Source organism: Drosophila sulfurigaster, chromosome 3, assembly GCF_023558435.1.
Source record: "Drosophila sulfurigaster albostrigata strain 15112-1811.04 chromosome 3, ASM2355843v2, whole genome shotgun sequence".
NCBI classification, from domain to species: domain Eukaryota; kingdom Metazoa; phylum Arthropoda; class Insecta; order Diptera; family Drosophilidae; genus Drosophila; species Drosophila sulfurigaster.
Window position 1 is genome coordinate 33,197,389 of NC_084883.1, and position 22,094 is coordinate 33,219,482.

General features: G+C 42.6%; 4 protein-coding genes across 6 annotated transcripts; 3 read left to right on the forward strand and 1 right to left on the reverse strand.

Annotated features, from left to right (window-relative positions):
- The first annotated feature begins 2,416 nt into the window (after nucleotides 1–2,416).
- Nucleotides 2,417–7,041, forward strand: LOC133842394 (protein argonaute-2-like). Its single transcript, XM_062275465.1, is given in 11 exon segments — nucleotides 2,417–2,564; nucleotides 2,623–2,677; nucleotides 3,013–3,946; nucleotides 4,135–4,223; nucleotides 4,287–4,899; nucleotides 4,976–5,188; nucleotides 5,191–5,328; nucleotides 5,399–6,058; nucleotides 6,124–6,187; nucleotides 6,190–6,499; nucleotides 6,563–7,041. Coding segments are annotated over 11 exon segments (3,183 nt in total). The 5' UTR covers nucleotides 2,417–2,548; the 3' UTR covers nucleotides 6,654–7,041.
- LOC133842398 (T-cell immunomodulatory protein) lies at nucleotides 6,635–9,889 on the reverse strand. The gene is made up of 2 exons (XM_062275468.1): nucleotides 9,601–9,889; nucleotides 6,635–8,667 (listed from the first exon to the last, which is right to left on the reverse strand). Exons 1-2 carry the CDS (start codon nucleotides 9,785–9,787, stop codon nucleotides 7,070–7,072), a joined length of 1,785 nt encoding a protein of 594 aa, XP_062131452.1. The 5' UTR covers nucleotides 9,788–9,889; the 3' UTR covers nucleotides 6,635–7,069.
- Nucleotides 9,890–9,916: 27 nt separating this feature from the next.
- LOC133842399 (DCN1-like protein) lies at nucleotides 9,917–11,366 on the forward strand. Its single transcript, XM_062275469.1, has 2 exons — nucleotides 9,917–10,068; nucleotides 10,315–11,366. The coding sequence occupies exons 1-2, from the start codon at nucleotides 10,066–10,068 to the stop codon at nucleotides 11,173–11,175; spliced, it is 864 nt and encodes a 287-aa protein (XP_062131453.1). The 5' UTR covers nucleotides 9,917–10,065; the 3' UTR covers nucleotides 11,176–11,366.
- Nucleotides 11,367–11,557: 191 nt separating this feature from the next.
- LOC133842393 (microtubule-associated serine/threonine-protein kinase 3) lies at nucleotides 11,558–22,043 on the forward strand. Of its 3 annotated transcripts, none has more exons than XM_062275462.1 (11): nucleotides 11,558–12,066; nucleotides 13,181–14,101; nucleotides 14,164–14,660; nucleotides 14,728–15,320; nucleotides 15,381–16,653; nucleotides 17,129–17,525; nucleotides 17,578–17,912; nucleotides 17,983–19,155; nucleotides 19,755–20,079; nucleotides 20,147–21,097; nucleotides 21,158–22,043. In XM_062275462.1, the coding sequence occupies exons 2-11, from the start codon at nucleotides 13,387–13,389 to the stop codon at nucleotides 21,352–21,354; spliced, it is 6,456 nt and encodes a 2,151-aa protein (XP_062131446.1). In that variant the 5' UTR covers nucleotides 11,558–12,066; nucleotides 13,181–13,386; the 3' UTR covers nucleotides 21,355–22,043. The 3 variants fall into 3 exon arrangements, with proteins under 3 accessions (XP_062131446.1, XP_062131447.1, XP_062131448.1); XM_062275463.1 differs by having other exon boundaries at nucleotides 11,558–12,032; XM_062275464.1 differs by having other exon boundaries at nucleotides 11,558–11,721.
- The last annotated feature ends 51 nt before the right edge of the window (nucleotides 22,044–22,094 follow it).

Genomic DNA, 22,094 nt, shown 5'->3' on the forward strand with positions numbered 1-22,094 from the left:
CCTCATACCTTTCCAACAGAATTCAGAATGTTTATTATAATGGTTTTGTTTCTAAATGTGTCCAAGTCACTTCTGGTGTTCTCCAGGGCAGTCATTTGGGTCCTCTATTGTTCACTTTGTTCATAAATGATCTTCCTTCTGTTATCGAGTTTTCCCGTGTACTTATGTACGCCAATGACGTTAAGCTAAGCCTGACATTTAATGATAGTCTTGAGAGCTCACTGTTACAATGTGACCTTAACCGTCTAGAATCTTGGTGTAGAGTAAATATGTTACATCTCAACTGCAATAAGTGTAAGTTTATGATCTTTTGTAGGGGTTCTTCACAGTTAAATAACTATATGTTATATGATACTCCTCTTGAGCAAATTGAAGGTGTGAATGACTTAGGGGTTCTGATTGATGCAAAACTAAAATTCGATAAACATATTCTGTCTGCTGTTAATAGGGCCATGGGTGTTCTGGGATTTATAAAACGCTGGTCGAGAGAGTTCAATGATCCCTACATCACTAAGACTTTGTACGTCTCACTGGTTTGTCCTATCCTTGAGTACGTATTACTTGTCTGGAATCCCCAGTATAGGGTTCACCATATAGGATTGAATCGGTGCAGAAACAATTCTTATTATTTGCTCTTCGTAGTTTAAATTGAAATCCTAATATTAGATTACCATCGTATCGAAGTAGACTTTTATTACTAAACCTTCCTTCTCTTTCTGACCGTAGAACTATGCAAGGTGCTGTTTTTATACAGAGACTAATTAATGGTGAAATAGACTCTTTGGAGCTGTTAAGTCAAATTAGTTTTGCAGTTCCTGTCAGGATCACTAGGAATTTTCTTCCTCTTCTCATTTTACGTAGATCTACTAACTTTGCTTGTCATAATCCCTTCCGTATTCTGTGTGTGAACTATAATAATCTCAATAACGTAGTTTGCTCTAGTAAATCTATTCCTTTGCTTAAAACCTTATTATTAGCTTATTTATCGAGTATTTAATTGTTATTTATCTTATTATACATATATTCTAACATATTTGTAATCTAATTTAATTAGCTGTCCAGCGTCTTTTAATATTTATTCGCGGTTTTCGTGTAATGCATGCTGTTCACAAATTTATTTTGTTTTGTCCGCGCGTCTACAAGCTCGTGCTTGGTATCGCTGGGCCACTTGATGGTACGGCCATTAGTACATCAACGTCCAAATAAATACAATACATACATACATAGCAGGCGTTATTGCCTATACAAAAGTATTTCTTTAATAACTTCGATAATTTTTATCTGATCGCAATCAAATTTTCAGGAATTACTGTGTATACCAAGCTAGCTTTAAAATTACGCTTGTTATTCGATTTGCAGGGGTGGAAGGGGGCGTGGCAAAAATTTGAAACAAACTTGATCTGCGCGCAAACATAACAAATGCTGTCGAAAAAAAATTATTATTATTATATACAGACGGACTTGGATAGATCGTCTCGGCTGTTGACGTTGATCAAGAATATACTTTATAAGGGGAGATGCCTTCTTTTACCTGTTACATACATTTCCTGTCGGCACACCCTATGGGTAGCGGGTATAAAAACAACTACAATTTAAATTTACTTTGCAGCAAAGATTTTGTTTTTTTTATTAATACCATTTATTTTACATTGTAGTGCAATTTTTCGGTATAACTATTCTTTTTTCCACAGTCTTATATATTAAATAATATGAGTCATTTTAGTATAAATTAGTTGAATTTACGAAACACAAAAAATAAAAATTACTTAACAACATTTTAAGCGTAAATTTATTAATATATGTCTATAAATATATACACATGTATAATTATTGTAGATATTTTAAGTGTATATAAATCATGCGGACGAAGTTGTGCAATTGTTAGTAAAAGTTTATATACAAATTCTATAGAAAATTTCAACAAAATCGAGATAACATTTATCTGATAACCACATTTGTGCAATGGAAATTTGTATGCTTTAAAACAAATTGTTAAAATGCATTACAATATATTTATACAAATAGATACATGAAAAAATATATACATATATATATTATGTATCAATATTTTTGGGCTACATTTTTAAAAATGCAAAAATTAAGTAAAAATTGGTTGCTATAATTGGGCAAAATAAAATTGCAATTCCAAGTAAAATTGATACAACCATAAACAACAACAAAAACAAAATAAGACATTTCATTTTTGCTTGATTTAGAATCTGAGGGACTTTTTGATTGAATACATTTTTGTAATTAAATTCAAAAACCAAAAACATTTTTTGCATTTAAACAAATCTTATTTTTTAAATAATTTTCAAAAATGCGGCAACATGCAGTCGTATCATACATCGCTAATCGATAAAAAAAAATATATAATCGATGCCTTTCGTTGTTATCGATATGCCCAAACGAAATGTTCAACACTGTACAACTTCAGTGTTGACATTCACTTAAGTGAAGAATCTGATAAAAGCAGGTCGAGTTGTCTCGTAAAAATTATTGTTTCGAATATACAAAATAAATTTACTGCGTAAATTGGGTGAAAAAAATGGGAAAGAAGAATAGTATGTGTATTGCAATGGATTAAGAATTCAAATAATACCAATGCAATTGTAATTACAGAATATAAGAATGAACCGCAGGAAGCTGCAGCTCCACCGCAGCCACAACAACAACAACAAGGTAATTGCAGTAATTGTGAAATATACATACACACATGCATTGGAACATACATGCATACCTATTTATTTATATACCTGAATACACACATACATCTGCGACAACATTGATGTTGTAGGCTATAAATGCTTCTAGAAACTTCTACCAATTTGTATTTAAGGGGGAATCCCACCATTTTTACCTGCTTTATCTGTGATAGTTTGATTTTTGTTATGTCAGACGAAATTGCGTTTTACTTTTTTGCGATAAAGGGGAATCACACTTCTTGTTACTTGAATATCCACGTCATGCAATTATTTTTTAAATTTCCACACATCTATAAACTTATTGCATAGCTGCACCAGCTCGGCAAGGACAGCGAGCCGAGGGCGGCCGTGATGGCGAAAGAGGCTGGCAAGCAGCTGGCCAACAACAACAGAGACAAGGACAAGCACAAGGTGGCCAGGGATCGCAGCAAGGAGGATGGGCACAAGCGGGTCAACAGCAACGTAGACCTGGTGCACAACAAGGCGGACAAGGTGGCTCCCAACAAGCTAAACCCCAAAGCGGTCAAACTCCACAGCAAGCGGGACAGCAGCAGCGTGGACCACAAAGTGGTCAACAGGGAGGCCAACAGGGTTATCAGCAGCGTGGACCACAAGGTGGTCAACAGGGAGGCCAACAAGGTGGCGGTTATCAGCAGCGTGGACCACAAAGTGGTCAACAGGGTGGCGGTTATCAGCAGCGTGGACCACAAGGAGGCCAGCAAGGTGCTGGATATCAACAACGTGGACCACAGGGTGGTCAACAGGGAGGCCAACAAGGTGGCGGTTATCAGCAGCGTGGACCACAAGGAGGCCAGCAAGGTGCTGGATATCAACAACGTGGACCACAAGGTGGTCAACAGGGAGGCCAACAAGGTGGCGGTTATCAGCAGCGTGGACCACAAGGTGGTCAACAAGGTGCTGGATATCAGCAGCGTGGTCCACCGTCTTCCGCTGGCAGTACTGCTGTACAAGTTCCACAGGACGGACCCATTAAACGTGGCACATTGGGCAGACCCGGCACTTGTGCTGTCAACTATTTGGATCTTGACTTAAGCAAAATGCCCGATACAGCTTTTCATTATGACGTGACCATAGTGCCCGATCGTCCCAAAAAGTTCTACAGGCAGGCTTTTGACGTGTTTCGCACGCAATATCTGAAAAATGCGATTGCCGCTTTCGATGGTCGTAAATCTTGCTACGCTGTGGATAAACTAACGACTCCAATTGACGGCAAAGTAGAGGTAAGTTTCTGATTATTAGTTATCTGTTTCATTTCATATTTTAAAAGCACAGGTTTGTGTCTTAGCCTAATAACTTGTGCCTATCGAAGCGTAGTTGTCAGTCTTTTTAAATTTAACATCATTTCTAGTATTCTCATTTTTAATATTTATATTTATTAAAATATGACCTATTGTTGTTACCTAACTAGGTGATAGATCGTTATGGCCGTACCGTTCATTACACCATTACAATCAAGGAAACCGATAACAGCGTTGTAGATCTTAGCTCACTGCGCAGGTAAGAAACAAAGCTAACTCGTATCACTTTATTAAGCACAACTAAGCTATGCATTTATTGTAGTTATATGAAAGACAAGATCTATGACAAGCCCATGCGTGCCATGCAGTGTCTGGAGGTGGTTCTGGCTGAGCCCTGCAATAAGAATGCCATACGTGCTGGACGTTCGTTTTTTATGAAATCTGGCAATGGACCACCTGTTGAGCTGCGAGATGGCTATGAGGCATTGGTCGGTCTCTATCAGAGTTTTGTGCTGGGCGACAAACCCTTTGTGAATGTCGATGTCTCTCACAAGTCGTTTCCTATGTCAATGCCAGTGATTGATTACATGGTGAACCATAATCGTATCCGTATGGACGACATACGGAGCGGCAATTGTAATAATAATTTGTGGAACGTCTTGTCGTTTTTGAAAGGCATTAATATCGTCTATGAGCCACCAAAAAGCTTTGCATCGACACCGCGTGCATATAAGGTGAATGGCTTTTCGCAGCAGCCACCAAAAATGTTGAAATTTGAGTCAGACGGCAAGGTTATAACTGTTGAGGAATATTTTGCATCGCGCGGCTACAAATTGCAGTATCCCAATCTATATTGTCTGCATGTCGGACCACCGGCCAAAAACATTTATTTGCCTGCGGAGTTGTGCCGCATTGAGGAGGGGCAAGCATTAAACGTAAGTCAAATATACACTCTATATTAATTATTGGCATTTGGAATTATATGTGTATATTTCGTTTTCATGAGCAAAGCGCAAAGACGGCGCAAATCAGGTGTCGGCAATGATCAAGTTTGCGGCCACATCGACCAATGTGCGCAAACAAAAAATTATGGACCTATTGAAGCACTTTAATCATAATGCTGATCCCTCAGTCAGTAGATTTGGAATACGTATTACCAATGATTTCATTACGGTCGCCTCACGTCTGTTGATGGCACCCCAGTTGGAATACAATGGTAAAATTTTCAGAGCCCATCGAACGGTTCATGGTACATGAATAGATGCCAATTTCTAAAAACCCACGAGAAGCAGCACAAGTGGTCGATTATGGATTGCGACAAATCCAGAATACAATATGGCTTACTCGAAGAGTTTGCCTCATTGGTTTGTAATAATTTCAAAGTAAACCGAATCACAATTCCTTTTAATCAGCAAATTCAAATCCAATTGCCAGGTTTTACAACAAAGTAGAAACGTTAACGTACGTCTCGAGGCGAAACCCGATATACGCAAATTTCGAGATGAACGACATTTGGATGAACAATTTAAGGACTTAAAGAGCAAAAACTTTGATTTGGTGTTTGTCATCATTCCAAACTATGGCCCACAGTACGAGGTGATTAAACAGAAGGCCGAACTGCAATATGGCCTTTTAACGCAGTGTATCAAGCAAAACAGCATTGAACGTCGCTTGAATGCCCAATTGGTGGACAATGTGCTATTGAAGGTCAATTCAAAGCTGAACGGCATAAATCACAAGATCAAGGATGATCCCCGCATAATGCTGGCGAATGTTATGTATTTGGGTGCTGATGTCACACATCCGTCACCCGATCAACGTGATATACCCAGTGTGGTTGGGGTTGCTGGATCCCATGATCCGTATGGCGCCTCGTACAACATGCAATATAGATTGCAAACTAGCGGCACTGGCGGTGCTCGTGAAGAAATTGAAGATATGGAATCTATTGTAACCGAACATTTGCGTGTGTATAAGCAGTATCGTGGAACTTATCCGGAACATATAATTTATTATCGTGACGGTGTTAGCGATGGGCAATTTAAGAAAATCGAAAACATCGAATTGAGGGCCATTGAGGTGGCATGTCGTAAGGTGAGATTCGCATTTGCATAACGATTGCCTACATACAAATAATCAATCACTATATTTTACTTCAGTTGCAAAACAATTACACACCAAAGATCTGCTGTGTGATTGTGGTGAAGCGTCATCACACACGCTTCTTCCTGTAACGGCACCGCATCCGAGAAATAAATTTAACAATGTTGACCCAGGCACAATTATCGATCGTACCATTGTGCATCCGAATGAAATGCAATTTTTTATGGTCAGTCATCAGTCCATCCAGGGCACAGCCAAGCCGACGCGCTACAATGTCATTAAGAATACTGGCAACTTGGACATTGATTTGCTGCAACAATTGACATATAACTTGTGTCATTTGTTTCCACGCTGCAATCGTTCTGTCTCATATCCGGCGCCAGCTTATTTGGCACATTTGGCTGCCGCACGCGGACGTGTTTACATCTTCAAGTGAGTTATTAGCAACATACCAATGAATTCCCAAGTTGATCATTATATATTTCATTTTGACAGCGCTCGTCTAACGCGTTCACTGAAGGAGGAATACCTGAAGCGCTTGATTGTTCCAGCATTTCTGAAATCCAATCCAATGTATTTCGTTTAGAGAAATGCAAATACCACTATAATTTTTCAATATGCAAACTCAACTGAAACAGAAATTCAAACGCCTTTCAAGACGAATAACGAAAATGACTTGATAGGATTAATTATATTTATTGGATTTCATTTTTATTATTATCACATTTTTAAACTATATATATTACACAATTATAACGCGCACTTTTAACTCCCATGCTGGTTCTAGGTACGGCTTTGATTTGAGATTTTAAAGTCTGTACATGAACTTTGCGCACAACCTAAAACCAACATTTAATTTCTGTTCGCTCTGTTTAGAAGAACTTAGGTATATGGGAATTAAATACATAAACGAAAAATATATTAATCAATAAAAAATAATAAAGCAACTGCCTGCCATGGTTGACCGCAACAAATATTGCTGTTATTTTCATTTAACTGCGCTTACATTGCATCGAAATGGAATCTGTGCGACTCTTGCAAGCGCTCCTGCCGATCCTCGCGCTTCTCCTTAATGTATAGCACCAGTATAATCAGTACAATGACCAGGCAAGTGCCACCCAGAGCGACGACACTCATTAGGATCAGTTTGCTAGGTGTCACAAAGAGCAACGCCTTCCAGTGCTGTGGTTGATCAAGTGGTCGGGGCACCACAATGATCTGTGAATTGGGTATGAGCTGCGTCCAATTATGCATCTTACTGTACAGCCCAACCACTAGTTGATCGACAAAATTGGGTGTGCGTCCCAGGCCGAAGCATGTGTAGGGCAATTGGAGAGCAAAGTATGAGGACTGTGGCAACTGTACACTGCTGCCAATTTGCTGATCACCATCCTGTGTGGTTGTGCTGTATGTAATAATGGGACCCGGCAGATTGCTGCCATAGGTGAGCTTCTTGCGACCGAGTGGTGTGCGTGGTGTGGGATTTTGTGCATTCACCAGACCAGTGAGCACAATCACCTTAACGAAATTGGCATCATAGTCGAGTGTGTTGCGAAAAGCTAGAGGTCGGTAGTTGCCATTTGACTGCTTCTCAATGAGTATCACATCGAGCACACCATCCTGATAAAAGTCGTAGAAGGCTCCAGCGACAGTGTTATTGCCCATGGGAGCCAATGCATTCCAGCGTACCTCAAAGGTGCGTTTGAAATTCTTGCTGCACGTCTTGCACGCCACATTCTCGAGCAGAAACGTTTGCATCACAGGTGTGGCCACGCTCAGCGGCTGCAGGGTGACCAATAAATCGGGATAGCCATCCAAATTGAAATCTCCACTTCGAGCTGTGATTGTTTTTAGATAAACATCATCCGCCTTTGGCGGCACAAATGCCCAGAGTACACCCTGTGGATCCTTGAAATTAACGTGCACATCATTGAAATCGTTGCCATCGTGCACCAATATGGTCGAGTTGCGGCAATTCTCCTGCACACAAAATGGCAGCACAATATTCTGCACGCCACGCAACTCAAAGTCCATAAAGACAGCCTGGCCAACGGCATAGTCCTTGGCGCCAATCAATTGAATGGTGATTGCATGCTGATAGCTAAAGTTGTCCTGTCCATCGCGGTCAGTAACACCATACCAGATCTCGTAAGAGTTTTTCGTTTGCAGAAACAGATCGGCCAAAAAGTCGTTATTCAAATCTAAATAGGCATTCGCATTGGGTACGGTTAGAGTCTGCGTACTGCCGCCTTGGGGCATCGCTTGATGCACCACAATTGGCGGCTCACGTTTGTTATTGAAGATCCAAAAACAACGCGTCATATTCGTATCGAGACCAAACAAATCAATGATCATGTCACCATTAAAATCAAGGGCCATTACTTCGCCAAATGTCTGTATGATTGGTTTGTCGGCACAATTCAGTTTCGTGGTGTTGCCCCAATTGATATAGACATCATAGATGCCCTTGCCATTCTCTACATTGACCAGCACATCCATCAGTGCATCGCCATCGAAATCTCCTGGTATTATGCTGACAATCACCTTGTCGTTATAGTAGCAAATGGGTCCAGGACGCAAAAGGGGCTCTGTATCCGCACCTGTTTATTACAGAAAGAAGGCATCAACATTTGAATATCAATTAATTCTGTGCTAGAAGAAAGTTGGCTATTGTTTTTAAGTGCTTTTCTAAATAAATCCTTTTCAATATTTGATTCAAAATCGCCCTAGTTAAGCATTCCAATAAAATCCGCTGAATTGCACATTATAAAACAATCTTAAGATAAATAAGGTAATGTGAAGTTATTATAACCAAACAAAAAATATGTAAAAATGCAAAATAAATAATGGCGAAAAACATCTGAAGGCAGAAAAACAAATAGAGACCGCGTTGATTAAATATTTTAACTACTTTATAAAATAATAAGCATAGAAATATTTTAAGAAAGGTAACTGCTTTTTTCACACTATTTTTTGTATGTTTATTGAACTCCTTGTCATATTTGTACCGATTAACATCATTTGGAAATAGCTTATGCATGACGCATATTACTTTATTTGTTATAAAGTGATGATGAAATGATGATAAATACCAATTTAAGTAAAATAATATGTTTTACTTTATTATAATTTGAGTTGTGAAGCAAACCTAATGGAGGAATTGACAACTTCAGACGTCAGCACAACTGGCGAAGTTTGTCTCTATTGCACTAGTCCCAAGCTAGCTACTTTGTATGCAACTATATTGCAAGAGTTGGTTGTAGTAAACGCGCACTACAGAGGCTACTAGTTCATGATCTCCACACAATAAGATTTTCTTACATATGTACATACATACATATATATAAAAATTTGTAAGTGCATGCACATATAGTATGTATGTGTTTATTTATTTTGGATGTTTGGACGGGAAAGAGAAACTTGAGACCTTGACTCTTTTTCATAAATCACAGACGCTTTTCCTAGTCTGTGCAAAATTTGAACTCCATACATAGGCAAGAATGACAGAAGTATTTGGGGGGAAATGTACGCACCATAGAGAATCTGCAGTGTTTTCCTCTTATCGCGAATGACAAACACATCAGTCAGTTCATCAGAGTTAAAGTCACCAAAAGCTGCCACAACACCTTCCTTAATATCACCAAATACAATACTAGTTATATTGCTGGCGTGGGCAACGATTGCGCATAGCGCCACAAGCAGCAGCTTGATGGAATACATTTACGCTATATAATTGTTTTATTTATTCCGTTTGCTTTGTTTTCGTCGTATTATTAATTGTACTTTTGTTGTTGCTCTGAAAATCAATACTGAGTCAGATGGCAAATTATCGATAATTGCAGGGCTGCCACTCGAACAGAGCTGCCATTTCGTTGCGAATAATCGATATCAAAGGCAGCTCTGCGTGTGTCGACGAACGAAACAACAGCACACAGAGAAAACTTTTTTATTATATATTTAGTAAATAAAATAATAAACACACAACACCCAAGTAAACAATGGTAAGTGTGCAATTGTAGTAAACACTGAAGAAAACAAATTGCATTAATTGCAAGATTTTAAAGCAGTAACAATAGCTAGTGTTTGTTTTGCTCGCATTAAAGGGTGCTGCTGCTTCTTCCTGCACACAAACGCCAGCGCACGCACAAATTGTTGTTGTTGGTGTATTTATGCAATTCGCAGTTACTTAGTATATATAAATGTGTGTATAATGTTTGTTTTTGTTTTCTTCTGTGTGTGGTTTGCAGAACAAACTAAAATCAAGCCAACATCGCGACAAGGTGAAAAAATTCATTTCGCTAACACAAACAGGCGAACAAACAGCCATTTTTTGCTTACAACAGAATGATTGGAAAATGGATTTGGCCAGCGACAATTATTTCCAGAATCCCGAGTACTATTATCGAGAACTCGATCGCAAGCGCATTGAGCAACTGTTTATGCGCTATCGCGATCCCAGCGATGCCCAAAAGATCAGCTCACAAGGTGTGATAAGATTCCTCGAGGATCTGGAATTGAGTCCTGACTCCAAACTGGTGCTCATCATTGCCTGGAAATTCCACGCTGAGGTCCAGTGTGAATTCTCGCGGGATGAGTTCATCAATGGCATGTGCGATCTTGGTACAGATAGCATTGAGAAGCTCAAATCGAAGTTGCCATTGCTGGAACAGGAATTGAATGATGCGGGCAAATTTAAAGATTTCTATCATTTCACCTTCAACTATGCCAAGGATCCGGGTCAGAAGGGCATTGACCTGGATATGGCTATTGCATACTGGTGCATAGTGCTCAGTGATCGCTTCAAATTTTTGGGTATATGGTGTAAATTTCTCGAGGAGAAGCATAAGCGAGCTATTTCAAGGGACACTTGGAATCTGCTGCTGGATTTTGCCACCAACATTGATGATCGCATGAGCAACTATGATTCAGAGGGCGCTTGGCCGGTGCTCATCGATGATTTTGTCGAATGGTGTCAAGAAAATAATCATCTAGCTTCAGATCAGCAACAGCAGCAGCAACACTTGCAACAGCAGCAGCAATCGTCGTCCCAGAAGAACATATCCAGCGCTTACCAGACCTCGCATAGTACAAACATGAATTATGGCTAACGATCGTTTATATACACATATATATACATATATTCTCATTAATGATAAATATTTGCTTTTTATTCTGATTATTTTAAATAATGATGATAATAAGCAATGCGAATTAATTTACATTTCTCGATAACAAAAAAAAACAAAAACCACGGCGAAAAACAAAACACGTAATAAACAAAATTAGTAAATGTAAATAACGATGTTTTCATTTTTGTCATATTAATCATATTCGCCCTGTAGATGATTAGTTCATCGACTAATAGAAACCAGAGACACAAATCGATGACATTTAGTCGATATACGATAGCTTTTTTTTTTATCGCTGGGAGTACTACTATCGTGTTTGCACACACAGTGCTTATCATCCCCAACTTAGTTGAGTTGAGTGTGACCGTAACATCATACAAAAAACCAATTGATATTGTTACAACGATTTTTCGTCGCTCTAGTTGCCTATTAAAAATCTATTTTTAATAAGTAGTTGTTTCTATTTCGTTGTGCGTGCGGTGCACATGCGTGTGCGAGTCCGCAAATACTTGCTGCAAATATCATGTAATGAGCAAAAAAGTAATATACACAAAGTGCATGTAACGTGTGTGTCGTGTATGTTGTGTGTGTGTAACAATCAATTGTTGCCCCACACCTACCTACTCTCTATGTGAGTGTATGTGAGAGTGTGACCAAGAGTGCGTGTCTGTGGCGTAATTGTATGCGTGTGCGTACAAGGCAGTCAGTGGGCGACCCATAAGGAGACCACCGACCATCGGCACACAGCCAGACATACACAGCGACCCCAACACCTACACACGCCCTGTGTGTTTGGAGAACAACAATAAAAGGATGTATTTGCCTTGTTTTTCGAGGTGTGTGGAGCAGAGTAGCCGCTGAATGACAAATGTATGTGTCATTGTTGTTGCGGCCTGTAAACGCAATTAACTCGACTTTATTTTGTTGAATTTTATTGTGCGTCAAATCCTTTAAATAGGCCCCAACACTGCCCTTGACGGCATAAACCACCACTTGGCAAAATACAAATACAAATTCAATTATCGCACGAGCAAAAATTTAAACATTTATACAGTGTGTGGCATATTCATAGTGTGAGAGTGAGCGAGAAGGCGAGAGAGAGGCACAGTTAAATATATTGCATCTGTGTATGTGCGTGTGTGTAAATAAGTGCCACTAAACATACATAAATAAAATAAAAACAAACTCGGAACACTTAACTGATAACCGCAGACCAGCCGTCGACGTCGTGACTACGACAACTAAACAATAATAATAATCACATTGCACATTCTATGCACACTTTTTTAATACTCTACACAAAAACAGTTACCTCTGCTTTGTAACTACAGTATATCTCAGATATGTGCACACACATGCAGATTATCCAATATATTTTTTACTAGTATCTATTTAATTTCTGCTTATAAGCAGAAATAATATTGTATACATATATAGTAAATATAACATGAATGGTATATCGTGCGTTGACACTGAATGTGCATATATATATTTTTTTTATTACCATTTTTTTTATACATTTCTCGTGCAAAGTCTCTATTAGCTGGAGATTAACTATCAAATTGACTAAATTGTGCATAATAAAATGAAAAAACAATTTGCAACAACATTGATATTTATTTTACCTTGTACATGTTAATTTTTCAAGTCAATAAGGTTATAAATAGCAGACGTACGAACACTTTATTGGCACACTGTATACAATATAGTATATTGTATTTTGTGATCACTCTTTCAGTAGCTGCTGCTGAACTATTTTATATGCATTTGTGTGTGTCCGTGTGTTGATTTACATATATTGAATTTTCCATTGACGTGTGTGAAAATGAAAATTCAACAGTGAAAATAAAACTAATTTATTTTTTTTTTGTCAAATTTGTTGCTCGTCTTGTTTGTGTGTGTTGTTTGTCAAATCAATTGCCAGTGTCTGGGGCGACATTGTTATCTCTCTCGATGCTAATTACTCTTTTTTGGTAATTTACAGCAACAGAGCAATAACAGAAGCAGCAACAGCAAAAGCAGCTGAAAGCCGCCATGCTCAGTAACATTAATCAATTGAATAACAGCAGCAGCAGCAGTAGCAGCAAACGAAGTAGCAGCAATAACAACAGCAACATCAGCATCGACAACAACAACTACAGCAATATGCAAGTTTGTTAGGCGCCAAAGCAGCAAACTAAAAACATCGTCATGAGTCGCCAGGAGACTTTCGCGTCGGCGTCGCCGTCGTCAACGGCACTGTCTACAAAAACTGCAACATCAATGGCAGCAACAACAACAACCGCATCAGCAGCAGCAGCAGCAACAACAAGCACAATATGCAGCAACAAAATCTCGACATCAACCCCACAGAAATGCGACGACTCAACATTGGAGCAGCAGCAGCAGGAGTTCATCAATCGCAGCATTGCCAGCGAAATTGATGCCAGCGATGCCAGCGCCATTTGCGATCTAACCATCAACAGCAGCAGCAGCAGTGGCGTCAGTCCGGTGGCCAAGCGGCAAATGAACTCGGCGAATCTATCGCGCATTCGTCCACAGTCCAGTTACTCGGCGCGTGTGCTCATCTTTGATGATTCGGAGCAAGAGGCAGCTGCAGCCATTGCGGCTGCTGCCTCCTCACTGACAACTGGCCATGCAGCAAATGCATCAACTTGTTCCTCGTTGGCAGCGGTCGGTGATGTCAGCAGTGGCGTTGAGCTGCTGCCCGCATCGCCAGCCAAATTGGGCATAATGGATAATAGCAATAATGGTTCGTCGCTAATGCGCAATCTCAATCTCACGAAAAGCTCTTCTGGTGGCTTATCCGGCAGCTCCAGTTCGTTGCATTCGCGTGGTTACACGGCTCTATTGCGCAAGATCTCCTATCAGCAGCACACGAATTCGATGCGTGCAGTGAGCAGCGGTAAGTCTGACTAAGATTACTGAGAAACTCGTTTTAAGTTCAATTTTATTCGCTTTCTTTAGAAGCATCAAATCTGCTGCGCATGCGTCACTCGTCGCTGGGAAAGTCGGCGCCCTGTTTGACTGGCAACTATTTCCGCCATGAGCTCTGTGCTCCGCAAGTCCCAACCATGCCCGTTGCTGTGCCTGCGGTGCCTTCGCCTGGCCTCAATATCTCGCGATCGGGCAGCGGCATTGCGCTGTCCAAGCATCATCATTTGCATGGCGTTGTCATGCGCGGCTCTGGATCCGGCAGCGGTGCCAGTGGCTCCAGTGGTGTGGCCCATCATCGTCTCAGTCTGGTGACAAATGCAGCAGCTGTGGCCGCCGGCTCACGTGCCCATTCCCCGTATTCGGCCAGTCCGGTGGACAGTCCACGACTCAACTCGCCGATGCAATTTGCATTTGCGCCCATTAAACGCATTGCTTCGTGTCGCGGCGTTGTCGATGGCAGACGCTGGTCAGTGGCATCGTTGCCCTCTTCGGGCTATGGAACCACGCCAGGCAGTTCCAATCTATCTGTAAGTCAGCTTCATCGCTTGCCAGTTGCAAATTGTTCAACTTATCGATAATTTCATTTTCGTTTAGTCGCAATGCTCCAGTCAGGAGGCGCTCAACCATTTGCCGCACAACATTCCGCCGGGTCAGGAGGATGCCGCTGCCGTTGCCGCTGGCGCCTGTTGTGCGGAGCATTTGAAGCAGCATTGCCCCAAGCACTGCGCTCTCTTGCTGGCCACGCACAAGCCGCAACAGCAACAGCAGCATGCCCCCAAACTCGCCCAGCTGCAGCCACAGCCATTGAAACCACCGATCGCCTGCATCAATTGCTGTGCCGAACTGAGCGCCACTTGCGGTGGCCATGGCCATGGCCAGGGTCACAGCAGCGGCAGTGGCAGTGGCAGTGGCAGCGGTAGCGGAAACAATAGCGCCAATGCCTCAATGACATCGGTGCCAGGCAACTCTGGTGGCCGCATGTCGCCCTATTTTCGTCCACGCTCACGCTCGCTATCGAGTCCATCGCGTTCGCCTGTGGTGGACAATGAGATTGCTGTTATGAACACGCTGTACAAGGAACGCTTTCCCAAGGCCACCCAGCAGATGGAGGAGCGACTAAAGCATTTCATTAATGAGAACAAAAGCGCCGCTTGCAACAGTTTTCGTGATTCGCAACCCATCGTGCGGTAAGCTGAAGATTTCAATCTCAAATGTTACCTTATTAAATTTGTATATTCTTTTTTCAGCTTTGTGCATCATCAGGTCTTGGAGATGGCTCGTGATTGTCTGCACAAATCGGAGGCCAAGCTGATAACCGCACAGTATTTCTATGAGCTGAGCGAGAATCTAGAGCGTTTGCTGCTCGAGACAAAGGAGAAGTCACCGGAAGCTGCCGCAGAATTGAGTGGTGTCATCAAAAAGTTGCTGTTAATCATCTCGCGACCAGCGCGTTTGCTGGAATGCTTGGAATTCGATCCACAAGAGTTCTACGAACTCCTGGAGGCGGCCGAAGGACATGCCAAGGCCATGCCTGTGATTAAAGCGGATATACCGCAATACATCATTCACAAGCTGGGCCTGAATCGTGATCCCATTGCCGAGTTGCAGCAGGAGCTGCGGGAGACGCAGCAAATGTGCGCGGAGCAAGTGACGGGCGATAAGCTGCTGGAGACACAACCAGGAGCACTGCTACTCAATTCTCCGCTCACTTGTGCGGCCAAGCAACTGAGTAGTCTAACGCTGGACAGCATTACGCTGGATGCCAGCAATTCGGGTGGCAGCGGCAGTTGCACGCCACAGCCAATGTTGCCACAGCAACCGCCGCAAACGCCTGTGGCATGCGATGGCCATTCGACTCCAAGTTTTGCCTTGGCTATCAGTCAACTCAACGCATCAGCCGAGGCAACGGCTGTGCAACAGCAACAGCAGCAACAACAACAGCAGCAACAACAACAGCAGCAACAACAGCAGCAGCAGCAACCGCTGCCGCATGAGAACGACTTTGACATTGCCAAACTGATCTCAAATGGCGCTTATGGTGCAGTCTATCTGGTGAAGCACAAGACGACGCGCCAGCGCTTTGCAATGAAGAAGATCAACAAGAATAATCTCATATTGCGCAATCAGGTGGAGCAAGTGTTTGCCGAGCGTGACATCTTGTCGTTTGCCGACAATCCCTTTGTGGTCAGCATGTACTGCTCCTTTGAAACGAAGAAGCATCTGTGCCTGGTCATGGAGTATGTCGAAGGCGGCGACTGCGGCACGCTGCTCAAGAACATCGGACCACTGCCAGCGGACATGGCGCGCTTCTATTTCGCCGAAACAGTATTAGCCGTGGAATATCTGCATAGCTATGGCATTGTCCATCGCGATCTCAAGCCGGACAATTTATTAATCACAGCCTTGGGCCACATCAAGCTCACCGATTTTGGTCTTTCCAAAATGGGTCTCATGTCGTTGGCCACCAATTTGTATGAAGGTTACATTGACTCGGAGACGCGGCAGTTTTCTGATAAACAGGTGAGCATTTCACATTTCTATTTATATCAACTTGATCTTTGTACTTTGTGGAGACTGTGAAAAGGGTTACAAATTTCACAAAGTATATAATCAGTAAAAATGAAATTATCTGCAATGTGTAATTTAAATAAACACATTTTTGTGTTTATTTTTACTTTAAACGGATGTGTGTCACTCACAGTGATCGTACAATACTTTTGTTGAGCTGATAAACGTTGCAAATGAACAGCTTTTAACTGGATTAAAACAGTTGTGCGATTATTTAAACATTTTTTTTTATACAAATGCAATAATCCGAATTATGCAACGCAAAGGATTTACAGCAAATAAACTACATTTTGTAATTTATATATAATTTGAAGCAATTAACGACACCAGACTGAATAAACTCAAGTTTAATTTATTTTTATAGCTTCCCTTTAAACCTGTTCAAATTCATTATACGTTTTCTTTAATTTTATCGTCTTGCTTTCAGGTGTATGGCACCCCGGAGTATATTGCGCCTGAGGTGATTCTACGCCAGGGTTATGGTAAACCCGTTGATTGGTGGTCCATGGGCATCATTTTGTACGAGTTTCTTATTGGATGTGTGCCATTCTTTGGGGAAACCGCTGAGGAGCTGTTTGCGCACACTGTCAACGATGACATCGAGTGGCCCGATAGCGAGGACTGGCCAGTGCAATCGGAAGCGAAGGATATTATCACCCAGCTGCTGCAGCAGAATCCACGCGATCGTCTGGGCACTCAAACGGGTGCATTGGAAGTGAAGGAGCATGTCTATTTCCAGGGCATGGACTGGAACTCGCTGCTGCGCCAAAAGGCTGAGTTTGTGCCGCAATTGTCGCATGAGGATGACACCAGCTATTTTGATAGTTAGTATAGCTAAAATTCTTGTTTTCTTTATATTAATTTCATATTTTGCAGCTCGCATGGATCGCTATAATCATGATCTGGGCGGCGAGGACACCGACGACACTGATGATACGCCTGTCATTGGCAGCTTCAACTCTTATACGCCACAATATCGCAAGCAACACTATAGCTGGTCACGTCATGCCACGCCCACATCGACAGATGGCTTCAAGGCGACGCCAACACTGACTACGTTGCCATCGCGTGCCCAGGAAACTGTCTCGGCATCCACAATGCTGGCGACATCATCGACGGGTGCGCTGCCCAAACTCAAGTCAACAGCTGTTGGCCAAGACTCGGGCGTAGTCAACAAGTTCTTGAATACGCCACAGTTGCGTAAGCTGGATGTGAGTATTTCAAAAAAAATGTTTACCTCTACATTTTGAACTTGAACTAATTTGAACTCTTTACTTGCAGCTCTCATCCAGCTGTTTGAAGGTGCCGTCCACACCGGATAGCGAGTTTCTGCCGGAACTGCTGCACAATGTGACCATTGGCAATGATGCCGAGCTGCGCATGCTCAAGCATTACCTGCAACAGCCAACGACGCCGGCAGCAGTGCGTCTGCAGCAGCGTCATAGCATGCCACCGAACACCACAACGATCATTAGCACACCGGCAACGCCGCCACCACCGACTCAGTCGTCCACAGCGACGCCACAGCCTCAGACGAGCGTGAGCAGTTTCTCGCGCAGCACACCGGAGAGTTCGCAAACGGACAGCGACGACTTCTCGCCGCAGATCAATCGCAAGCGCAAGGGCGTTTGTGCACGCGATATTTTGCCACGGTTCTCCATCTCGATTGAGGATGAGACCATCAGTGCTGGCAGCTCCTCCACGGAGAACATGAACATACGTGAGCAGTCGCCATTGGCGTTGCAACATCAACCGAAGTCTATGGATGGCAGCTGTAGTAGCGGACCCTCCTCCTATGGCGTCAAGCATCATCGTTCGCGTTCGATTGTCAAGTCCGCTTCGGCCTTGGGGCTGTCTTTAATGTCGTCGCTGGATAACACTCAATTGGCAGCGCAGCTGTGTGGCATTCAGTCACCAGGCAGTGCTGGTGGTGGTGGCAATGGCTCGAGCACTGCCAGCTCAAGGGATACATCACCTTGTCGTGAGCTATCGCCGCTGGTGACCAATCTCAAGCCGCCCATCATTATACGTCGCGGTCCACGTGGTTTTGGCTTCACCGTGCACACTATACGCGTGTATTATGGTGACACAGACTTCTATACCATGCACCATCTGGTCATGGCTGTCGATGAGGGCAGTCCGGCATTTGAGGCAGGACTGCGACCAGCAGATCTCATCACACATGTGAATGGCGAGGCGGTGCAGGGTTTGTTCCACACTCAGGTGTTGCAGCTGCTACTCAGCGGTGGCGAGCATGTCACCTTGAGAGCCACTCCGTTGGAGCACACGAGCATCCAGAGCGGTGGTCGAAAGCGTGATTTAATGCAGAGTAAATTGGCCAAAAAGGGTCTGAATCGCCAGAAGAAGCAGACGAAGCGGGAGCACGACAAGAAGCGCAAGACTTCGTTGTTCCGCCGCATCAGCAGTAAACGTGCCAATGCCGAGATGCAACAGGTGAGTCACATTTTAATAATTAATTGAAGCAAAACTATGAGCGAAAACTAAGTAATTAAGTAATTAACTGGATATCTAGTAAAATATTTGCATAAAATATTATGGGCTTAGAACTAAAATTTTGCAAAATTTAGCCCTTGCTTATGAAAATGCTTGAAGAAACCTTAATGTAAATTAAGTTATTTATTATGAAAGATCTATTAAGAAGTGAAATGATATGTGAAATTTGTATACCCAACATCCAGAAGGAGGCGTCTCCTATTCTACAAAGTATATTGATTAGCGTTAACAGACCAGAAACACCAGATCTCAAAGACTAAAGCAGCTAGAGACTCCCAATTTTTGTACAGACAATAACTACCATAGCTTTTATGATTTCTTATTTATTTTATGATCGCATTAATTATATAAGAAATACGTTTTTATTGGCAAAAGTGCATTCTTAACATACTACTAGTTGCTTTGGCTGTAAATGTGTAGCAGGTATCTCACAGTCGAGCACACTCGACTGTAGCTTTCTTACTTGTTTTTTTTTTATGTATGAGCAATATTTGCAGAATATAGAGCAGTTTTTTAATTATCCCTTAAATTTCTTACAGTACTCGGCAGGCACCAGTTCACCCACCACGCCATCGGCGCGCAATCTCTCACCGCTGGACTCGTCGTATCACAGCAGCAGCTGCTGTCAGTCGGCAGCCAACTCATCCTCACAGTCCACGTCGCCATCGTCGTCGTCACCCAACACGCCCACCGGTTCTAATGGCAATGGTAATGGCAATGGCAATGGAAATAATGCCATAATTGCTGCACCTGTCGCCGCATTGAGCGTGCAACTGCCGCTGCCACCGTCCAGTCCCGTTGTCCTGCTGCCACATGTGGGCGCCGTGGTCGGAAATAGTGCCACATCTGTGGGCAATGTGCCAGGTGCGTTTTTGATGACGTTGCTTAAAAGTATAGAACTGATATTAATAGTCATGCTCTTCTTGTTTAGTTTCGCCCACTGGTGTCGTGCCGCAGCTGTATCAGCGTCCATCAACATTGCATGGTCTGAAGCACAAATTGCATGCAGCTGCCACTGGGTCTGGTGGCACTGGAGGCTCGGGTGCAGCGGGTGGCGGCCTCAAGACACTGCACACTTCAAGCAGCAATGCATTACCTAATCGCCGCAAATCGGTTGGCCATATACCGCTATCGCCGCTAGCACGCACGCCTTCACCATCACCGTTGCCATCGTCGCCCACTCGCTCGCCATCCCCGCTGGCCTTTCCGCTGGTGGGTCATCAACCGGGCGCCTCAAATACCACACAGTCCTATAGTCCGGGCAGCACGCTGCCCACGCTGCAGACGGCGGTGAGTGCGAGTAGCAAGAAAGCGGGTTTTGCACGCACTAAATCCGCGGAGCCAAGTTCACCGTTGTTGCGACGCGCTTTGTCGCCAGATCGTTTGCATCCACGCAGTGCTGAGACAAAAATTTCGCCACTATGCTGCTCGCCGCCCATCAAACAGCAGACCCAGCATCAGCATCAACGCGTTGTTGCTGGTACATGGCGCCCCGCAGCTGGAGCAGCTGCAACTGGAGCTGGGACCGTACAGCAGCAGCAACTACAGCAGTTAAGCAGCAATTCAGAGGAATCTCAAAGACAGGCAACAACGCAAGCGGTGACCGCAGTTGCATCAACAGTTGGTGGAACACCGGTTGTAGCTGATAACCAAACAACGAACAATGTGGGGGCCATACCAAGCAGCTGTGAGCTCTTGCCACGAATTGCAGAGGAGAAAGATTCGCCTACAAGTACGCAGGATAGTAGCAGTGTCTCAGAGGGCTTTATGCCGGCTATTGAAGAGTATGCGGAGGGTGAATCATCCTCATCGCCTACACAAACGTTGGAGAAGCCCTCGTCAAAAGAACAGCAGCTCGATAAAGCTAAAAAGGCCGAGATGGGTAAGTGTCAATAGTGCATTCCAAACCATAATAGATTGCTAACGAGATTCCAACTTGCAGCCAAAAGTGATGCGTCCAAAAAATCTTCGATTACAACGACAAGGCCAGCAAGCACCAGTGCTGTTCCACTAGCTGTGGGACAACGCAAGGAGCCAACGGCCATTACAACAGCAAGCGCAACAGCTGCAGCAACCACAACAACAACAGCATCTGCAACAGCAACAAGCGCTACTCTCACTGCGAAGCAAAAGAAGTAGCGCCACCGGAATGGTTGTTTGTGTTTTAAATTTCATGTTTAACGTTTTATCTAAATGTTTGCAAAGTAAATATTTTTAAATCGAAAGGTTAGAAAGATAGAATGAAGAGAAAACGAAACGAAACGAACAAGGTAGCCGCAGGAATTTGATAACTAAAATATTCAAGGGATTGTATTAAAAATATGTATGCTTAATTGCGTTCTTTGGCCAAAACACCAAACAAAATTAGCAAAGAAAAAAATGAATTAGTGAATTGTGAAAAAATAATAATACTAGTAGTTTGTAGTATCTCGTATCTAACAAATTGCTTATTATGTATTGTAAATTAGTAAAGAATCGAAGCAAAATAGAAATGAGGAGAGCAAGATATTCCAGATAAGTCGAAAGCACTAGGAATGTAAGCGCAATGATAGCACACAATTATGAATATTGTATTGTATATAAATATATATAAATGTATAACATTGATAGAATTAACGTTAGTAAGCAAAGATTGAAAGGGAACGCCCAAGAAAATAATAAATATGCGCCATCGTGCTGGTAACAATTGAGTGAAGTAATGCTAAAGTACGTACATAACATAAAGCTGCTTGCTCAGTTCAATACTAAATGCGTTTTTTGCGAATCTATAATCTATGCCGAATTCAATATATATTATACTATTAAATAAATGTTATATGTGTGTGTAATCAAGATGCTGTTTGCTTTTTACATATTCAAATAATTTGTTGCCAGCGCCA